At 37.7% G+C, this 9,114-nt stretch overlaps 1 protein-coding gene across 1 annotated transcript; it reads right to left on the bottom strand.

Moving 5' to 3' along the window:
* Nucleotides 1-1,376: 1,376 nt before the first annotated feature.
* On the bottom strand, nucleotides 1,377-3,462 carry LOC134217906 (matrix metalloproteinase-19-like). Its single transcript, XM_062696743.1, is given in 3 exon segments — nucleotides 1,377-2,774; nucleotides 2,836-3,104; nucleotides 3,107-3,462. Coding segments are annotated over 3 exon segments (1,293 nt in total). The 5' UTR covers nucleotides 3,444-3,462; the 3' UTR covers nucleotides 1,377-2,087.
* Nucleotides 3,463-9,114: the final 5,652 nt, after the last annotated feature.

Below are 9,114 nucleotides of genomic sequence, written 5' to 3'. Positions count from 1 at the left end.
GCAGAGTAAAAACACAAAGAGGCCTCACTGCGTTGAGGAAGAGAAAAAATGAGCGATAATCGAAACACACTCTCTCCGGTCTTTTTGATGAGTGCGAAAGACACGCACATTTTGACTACTCTGAGGAGTATGCCAGCCCTGAGAAACATCATACCCTGCCCATCGTATCCTTCCAGCTTCAGCAAACTTATGGATACTGGGCTCGCCCTACAGTTGGGCGAGCTCGTCGTTTAAGTTTCGCTGCCGCGTTATTATCAAAAAGGATCAATAGTAGACGAATTCAACCACTACTTACTTTGAAGTTGTCCCCGTCTATCAGAACACTGCTTCCTTCTGGGTTCCGCCCACTAGCATGTACTTTGCCTTCGACGCAATCATCACCAATCCAACTCACAACTCAACTCACTAAACAATCCTCACGTCTAAGGTACAGTTCGACCGTTTTTTTCAAATATTTGGCCGACAATGTCAACATCATCCGCGAAACAAACAAATTGACTGGATTTATTGAAAATCGTACCCCAGCTGTAACACCCGGCTCTCCACATGGTACCTCTTAGCGCAATATTCATCAATAGACAAGTTCATCACCTCGTCGTAGTCCCCGGCGGGATTCAAACGAAGTATTCACATCGTTGCAAACCCGACGTTACTCTCCACTTCGTTGTTAATGTCTGCTTCAACTGTACTGCAGCTCAGTTCTCAATAGGGGGTGAAATCGCCGATTATGATGACTCAATTTGAAATCTTTTTGGTCGTTTTAACGGTTAAAATATCGAAATGTATAGCAAATCTTACTGTGATATCAAATCGAAAACTATTCGTGCCATCAATGAAAGCAAATCGAAAACTAATTTTGATATTGATTCCGATAACAAAATAAGTTCTCATTTTGATCATACAATTTAGAAATCTACAGCAAAATTGGATCAAAATGGCTTATCAATAATTATGATTCATTGTTTTAAAACAAATTATGATTTCAATTTGATATTCGTCAAAATCAAAATATGTTTTCTACATGCTCTCATTATGTTTTCAAACTTTGCTCGGGTTACCTGTCAGATAAAAAAAAAGCTGTAGCTTAGGTCCCGCAACATACAGTCGGGAACAGTAATGCAGATCACTAAAAAAATATATATAAATGTGTCAAGAATATCTTAAATCTCCACGGAATCGATTGATCCATTTTTTTTTTTTTTTCATTTAATTAATTATGATCAAAAAGTATGTCTTTGTTCGAGTTTATAAAATAGGATTTAATAGCATATCCATTACAACCGTAATGCTGTTCATTTCAATTGACTTTTGAAATAAAATTACATTACAAAAATTTTACCCTCAGAACGTTGAGCATCTTGATTCACCTTCCCTTGAATCTCAAACAGAGGACGCAGTTGTTCTTCACTTCGATGAATCTCCGGGTCAGAGGAAAACTATTCTGGTGCAATAATGATGGCAGCAGTACACAAATCCAGGTTGGAAAGATTGCTGAAGTTGTTCCACGACGAGTGGTTGTTGTACGTACTTCCAACCGATGATGATAGGGCAAACATAATGGAATGGTACCAATATAATATTCTGGGAAATCCATTTCGATTGAAACAATCTTACTTTACGGAATAATCGATGGAATTGTTTGAAATAGGATTAGCTTTGCTTTGCCGAAAGTGTTTTAGTATCTTGTTAATTTATTGACGATTATTCGGTGTTACGAGTATTCATTTGCTAAATTGCGTTGAGCTGTATGCTCTTAATCTTCTGTACGGTCAAACAAAAAACTCTCACCAATGCTTTCTAAACACACAAACACAGATGACCAATCTAAAGAGTTCAATAATAAACTGATTTTTAATTTCGAAACTCGTCAGGAGCTGTTTGAGAGTTGCGCTAACAAGGCCATCCTCAAGTGTCATACTTCATGCTGCTATCAAAAATGACCTCATCGGTTTTCTGACGTACTTAGGAATTGAAAGAAAGCTTTTTCTTTTGGCGTTGACACTGCAGTCACATTTTTAATATTTATTCATCACACACGCATTCACCTCAATATGACTAGATTTTCCGATATTTCTCACTTATGAATTTTAACAGTTGAACCAATCCCTCCGTACATCCCCGTCGCGCATCACTACCTTGTTTCTATCATTCAGCTCATAATAACTCATTCCGCTGAACACAAAACGCCTGCCCGCGGTGGTCATCACCGCAGCGTCCACCTGCGAAGGCAACCCAGCGAAATCGCTCGTTATGTCCTTCGGATAGAACCACTCGACCGGTTTGGACTTGGTGGTGTCATAGAACCAATACTTAGAACCCTTGAACGCCACAAATCCACCCGACTTGACGGTAAGAATCGCATCCAATCCATCGGTGGGAATGCCAGGGAAACTATTTTCTATTGGGCGTGGGTACCCCTTTTCCAGCCGAAGCTTGTCGTACTTCCAGTATTGATCGTCTTTGTAGAAGTAGGTTTTCTGGTCACGATATGTGATAGCAGCTTGTACTTTTCGGGGCAACCCTGGCCACTTGGCGGAGATCTTTCTCGGTGGGGGGTTCGTTTCATTCAGGTTATAGTAGTACGGGCCTGCTAGAATGCAGACGTTGCCGCGGTGATCCAGAACGATCGTATCGTATGATGTTAGAGAGCAGAGCATTGTTTTTGTGCGAGGTTTGGTGGTTTGTGGGGTGGGTCTGGTGGTTGTAGTGGTGGGTGGTTCCTGCGTTGTAGACGGCGGCGTACTCGATCGAATGCCATACATTGCCTGGATTGCCTACAAAGAAATGTGTTAATCAGTTTGATGAATAATGTATTCCTGAGCACAACAATCATACCTCAATATCCTCTGATTGCGGCTCTACCAGCAAATTATCACTAAGCTGGGCACCGTACATGATCGACGATCTCGAAGCGGAATGCAGCAGTCCCAAAGCATGACCAATCTCGTGCACTGCCGTGTTGAGAAACGCCTCTAGCGAAGTATCACCGTTGAAGAAATGAAGCGTGTTGAAGTGGATATCCCCAAGCTCGGGGAAATACGCGTGAGCAAGTGTATTTTCGTGATTATATTGACAAGGTATGTTCTCCCTGCGATAGTGATTCATCCTCCGAATGCCAGCTGTATGTCCACCTGAGCAGAGGGGTGTTGTTCCGAAAAGTCCAAATTGGTCACTCGACTCCACGAATCAAATGCATCACGGATAGCTAATCTCACGGTGCCTTCTGGCATTCCTTCAGGGTAATTTATTATGGCGTATGTCAGGGCAGATTTACTCCATTTCTGAATCGATGTAAGATCCCGTGTAGAGTTTACGCCATCCAAATCTTTCGGGAAGTACGGTTCGTCGTCATACGGACGCTCTAAATTGATTGCAGCACCATCGATCCTAACGATAAACACAAATACCACAAACACCAAATATCGAACTCCCGAGCGGAGCATTATCACAACCGATCACTAATTCGACTACGACTGGACTGAACCCAACTGAGGTGACGGAGAAGCTTTTTCTAGACCGCTAATGACTTTCGATGGTGAAGCACACACGCTGGTCTTTGATTACTCATCAATAACGTTAAGAAGTCGCACGGGTTGGGATATTCGAAAAAGGTGCGAAGAACCAGTCTGCAAAGCCCTGATTCGTACGTACATACTCGGCTTTCCATTCATTGGTATATAGGGATAGTACTTAGTCATAGTTTAATGATCCCTGTGGATAGAGTTGGTCATTAAGGTGTCAATCATTCTCCTAGGGTTAATCGATCTCGAAGGTTTTACCGCGTCTTCGTGCTATCATTACAAATATATTCCGCTCTGCGTAACGTACGCAGCAATACGATAAGATAAACACGAGGGCTCGTTTTCAAAGTTGTGAATGAAACCTTTATGCTAAGCAATTACTGTTACTAACTATGACGTAGCTTCACTGGGTTTTCCTCTACTTTAGTAATACAATGATGATTATGACTTTTGATTTTATGAACTCATGTTGGTAAATATTGAGCTGCATATAAATATCTCTCCGTATACGAATGAATTTAATCATTGCACTATTTTTTTTTCAAAGTTATTCGAAAATCACACACAATGCATTGAGAGCTAATTTTGTTTTCAAAAAAAATTTCCTAAAATCGTATGGTAGGGAAGAATGACACAATTTTCTGATAAGCAATTATCTAAAATTGAACTAAATTCACAACTTGTTTCGTATATCCCAAAGGTTGATCCTTTCCAGTAAAATCATAAAAAAATATCACGGACAAAAGGAAATAAAAAATCTTAAAAATATTATGGCTGATTCATCGGCTTTTCCATCATTCTGGTTAGTTTTCTCTTTATTATTTATTATGCATAGGAGTATATTTGATGCTACGCTATTTAAGAAATAGACACTAAAGAGACATATTCCTTTCCGTTATTATTTGCACATTAAACTATGTGTATCGTTGGAAATTTGTTTAAAAATACGCAGAAAAAAAAACTTTGTCAACATAGGCCCAATTCGTAAACATGCCCGACCAGTAGATAGTAACAGATTTATATCAGACCTTGTTATTCTGTTACAGCAGTTTTTTATAACAGCGGTTGTTATAAAACATGTACCATTAGTAGTTAAAATAACAAAAATTGTAACAAAATCTCTTCTAGTCCCGACTAGTTAGTCATAACAAAATTTTATCACAATTATATCAATATGTGTTACAAATAACAAAACTTGCAATAATTTTGTTATAAATTCTCTGCCAAAAAGATGAAAAGAAATAAAATTTCATGATCGTCATAACATGATTATAACACAATGTGTTATGTTTATTTGCCAGAAAAAAAATTGCCTACATTTTGGTAGATAGCAATTGGAAAAAAAAGTAAAGGTACCACCTACAGTATAACTTGCATCTACATTCAAAGTTGAACCAGCTGGACAAAATAATTGCCTACGTTATGGATAATAATAATCTTTGCAAGAACATAATTTGTTATAGTATAAGCTATTTCACCGCTTTTTATGTAACACAACGAGTTATAATTTTGTTCAATTAATAACATATTTAGTAATATTTTTGTTAAAACTAGAAGAGATTTTGTTACAATTTTTGTTATTTTAACTACTAATGGTACATGTTTTATAACAACCGCTGTTATAAAAAACTGCTGTAACAGAATAACAAGGTCTGATATAAATCTGTTACTATCTACTGGTCGGGGTTTTAACAAAAATATTACTAAATATGTTATTAATTGAACAAAATTATAACTCGTTGTGTTACATAAAAAGCGGTGAAATAGCTTATACTATAACAAATTATGTTCTTGCAAAGATTATTATTATCCATAACGTAGGCAATTATTTTGTCCAGCTGGTTCAACTTTGAATGTAGATTCAAGTTATACTGTAGGTGGTACCTTACTTTTTTTTCCAATTGCTATCTACCAAAAATGTAGGCAATTTTTTTTTCTGGGCAAATAAACATAACACATTGTGTTATAATCATGTTATGACGATCATGAAATTTTATTTCTTTCATCTTTGGCAGAGAATTTATAACAAAATTATTGCAAGTTTTGTTATTTGTAACACATATTGATATAATTGTGATAAAATTTTGTTATGACTAACTAGTCGGGTGGCTATAATTAACACCAATAATTACCACTAAACAACAACAGATAAAAGGTGTTAATTGATTACAAATTTCAGACTTCTTGTTTAGAACTTGACAAGTTGTTGTCACGTTTCTAGCGTAAGAAAAACAAAATAGAAGCATAAGCGTAAACATACTGGATGATGTATCCAACTTTGGAAAGCAAATAGAGGTAATTTAGGGAAGATAGTTTGCCGGTTGTATACTATTTCGTCGAAAAACATTTCGCGGAATTTTTTTCGCGGTACGACATTTCGCGGAAATTATCAACTCTCAGAAACACATTTCCCAGAATGAACCTTTTTTCCGAAAGTCATTTCGCGGAATGCACCTTTTCACCGAAAATCATTCCGTGGAATCCCATTTGGCAGAATTCTGTTACACTAATTATTATTCAAATATTTAACGATTTCTGCTTAATTACATGAAATCCGGGCTTATTTTTTTGGATTTAATGCAAAATCGAACCCGACCCCAACCCGAGAATTTTTGCATTCGTAAACCCGTACTCGACCCGAATCCAACATATTTTAATTATTTAAGCCCGCACAAAAGTTCCCCGGAAAATTCATACTAGATATTTTCTTGTTCTCTTTAAATTGAAAAAAATGTAAGCCCAAACAACGAACTACCTAGTCTCACAATTAACAAAACTGAATAACATTATTTTCAGTATTTTATTTTTTAAACCCGTAATCGACCCGAACCCGATATTGTACTAAATTTCAAACCCGAACCCGACGCAAACCCATCGGGTTCGGGTTCGATTCGGGTTGCGAGTTTCAAAACCTGAAACCCCACCATATCTACTGCCCGGTATGAGGCTATTGTCTTCTTTCAAAAACCCAGATTAATCCACCTAGCGGTGATGGTGCCTTTCTCGTTCGTTCAAAAGGTTTGGAAAAATCTCAAATAACACCAATATGTGGATTGGTCTTATTTTTCATATTCATATAAAAAAATTCTCGCCAAACGCAATTTGTTGCAAACAAATCGGATGAGCATAAGAGCAAAAAATGGCATTTTATTTTGTAGTTTTAAAATTAGTATTTTTGCCATAACTTTTGACCCAATTGTACGATCCGGCCAAGTTTCTATAGGAAACAATGGGACAAGATTCTGCGTCGAATGCAATCTATTGCGAGCGACCTGAGAAGCACACATCTTGCACATCAATCACAGTAACTTATATATGACCGGATTCAGTCACAATATGGTTACTGCAACCAGATGTGTTGAACTTGTGTTGCTTGGGGAATAGATGAAGTCTAAGTGCTAAAAAAATGAGCTAGACTTTTTTGAACTCTTTTTCACAATAAATAGTAATTTGACCATAATATCTAAGCCCATAGTCCGATCTGGCCAATTTTCAATAAGAAAATATGAGACATTCTGCGTCGAATGCAATTTAATGCGAGTAAATCGGTTGAGAATAAGTGCCCGAAAAATGAGTGACATTTTTTACGCGATTTTTTCGTATGATTTTGTATTTTGGCCATAACTTTCGATCCCATAGTTCGATCTGGCCAATTTCAAATAGGAATCAATGCGACAGGATTCTGCGTCGAATGCAACTTGTTGCGAGCAAATCGGTTGAGGATAAGTGTCCGAAAAATGAGTGACATTTTTTACGCGATTTTTTCGTATGAATTTGTATTTTGGCCATAACTTCTGATCCCATAGTCCGATCTGACCAATTTCAGATAGGAAACAATGGGACAGGATTCTGCATCGAATGCATTTTATTGCGAGCAAATCGGTCGAGAATAAGTTCACGAAAAAGGAGTGACATTTTTTACGCGATTTTTTCGTATGAATTTGTATTTTGGCCGTAACTTCTGATCCCATAGTCCGATCTGACCAATTTCCAATAGAAAACAATGGGACAGGATTCTTCGTCGAATGCAACTTGTTGCGAGCAAATCGGTTGAGGATAAGTGCCCGAAAAATGAGTGACATTTTTTACGCGTTTTTTCGTATGAATTTGTATTTTAGCCATAACTTCTGATCCCATAGTTCGATCTGGCCAATTTCAAATAGGAAACAATGGGACAGGATTCTGCATCGAATGCAACTTGTTGCGAGCAAATCGGTTGGGGATAAGTGCCCGAAAAATGAGTGACATTTTTTACGCGATTTTTTCGTATGAATTTGTATTTTGGCCATAACTTCTGATCCCATAGTCCTATCTGACCAATTTCAAATAGAAAACAATGGGACAGGATTCTGCATCGAATGCAACTTGTTGCGAGCAAATCGGTTGAGGATAAGTGCCCGAAAAATGAGTGACATTTTTTACGTGATTTTTTCGAATGAATTTGTATTTTGGCCATTACTTCTGATCCCATAGTCCGATCTGACCAATTTCAAATAGGAAACAATGAGACAGGATTCTGCGTCGAATGCAACTTGTTGCGAGCAAATCGGTTGAGGATAAGTGCCCGAAAAATGAGTGACATTTTTTACGCGATTTTTTCGTATGAATTTGTATTTTGGCCATAACTTCTGATCCCATAGTTCGATCTGGTCATTTTCAAATAGAAAACAATGGGACAGGATTCTGCGTCGAATGCAACTTGTTGTGAGCAAATCGGTTGAGGATAAGTGCCCGAAAAATGAGTGACATTTTTTACGCGATTTTTTCGTATGATTTTGTATTTTGGCCATAACTTTCGATCCCATAGTTCGATCTGGCCAAATTCAAATAGGAATCAATGGGACAGGATTCTGCGTCGAATGCAACTTGTTGCGAGCAAATCGGTTGAGGATAAGTGTCCGAAAAATGAGTGACATTTTGTTGAGTAGTTTTGCGCACACACACACACACACATACACACACACACACACACACAGACATCACCTCAATTCGTCGAACTGAGTCGATTGGTATATAACACTATGGGTCTCCGGGCCTTCTATAAAAAGTTTGTTTTTGGAGCGATCATATAGCCTTTACCGTATACTTAGTATACGAGAAAGGCAAAACTGGTATAATTTTCGATCCGATATGGCCAATTTTCAATAGGAAACAACGGGACAGGATTCTACGTCGAATGCAACTTGTTGTGAGCAAATCGATTGAGGATAAGTGCCCGGAAAATGAGTGACATTTTTTACGCGATTTTTTCGTATGAATTTATATTTTGGCCATAACTTCTGATCCCATAGTTCGATCTGGCCAATTTCAAATAGGAAACAATGGGACAGGATTCTGCATCGAATGCAACTTGTTGCGAGCAAATCGGTTGAGAATAAGTTCCCGAAAAATGAGTGACATTTTTTACGCGATTTTTTCGTATGAATTTGTATTTTGGCCATAACTTCTGATCCCATAGTAAGATCTGACCAATTTCAGATAGGAAACAATGGGACAGGATTCTGCATCGAATGCATTCTATTGCGAGCAAATCGGTCGAGAATAAGTTCACGAAAAAGGAGTGACATTTTTTACGCGATTTTTTCGTATGAAT

The sequence above is a fragment of the Armigeres subalbatus genome, chromosome 2 (genome assembly GCF_024139115.2).
Source record: "Armigeres subalbatus isolate Guangzhou_Male chromosome 2, GZ_Asu_2, whole genome shotgun sequence".
Taxonomy (NCBI): Eukaryota; Metazoa; Arthropoda; class Insecta; order Diptera; family Culicidae; genus Armigeres; species Armigeres subalbatus.
Note: the sequence above shows the minus strand (reverse complement) of the source record. Positions and strands in the feature narration are given on the sequence as shown.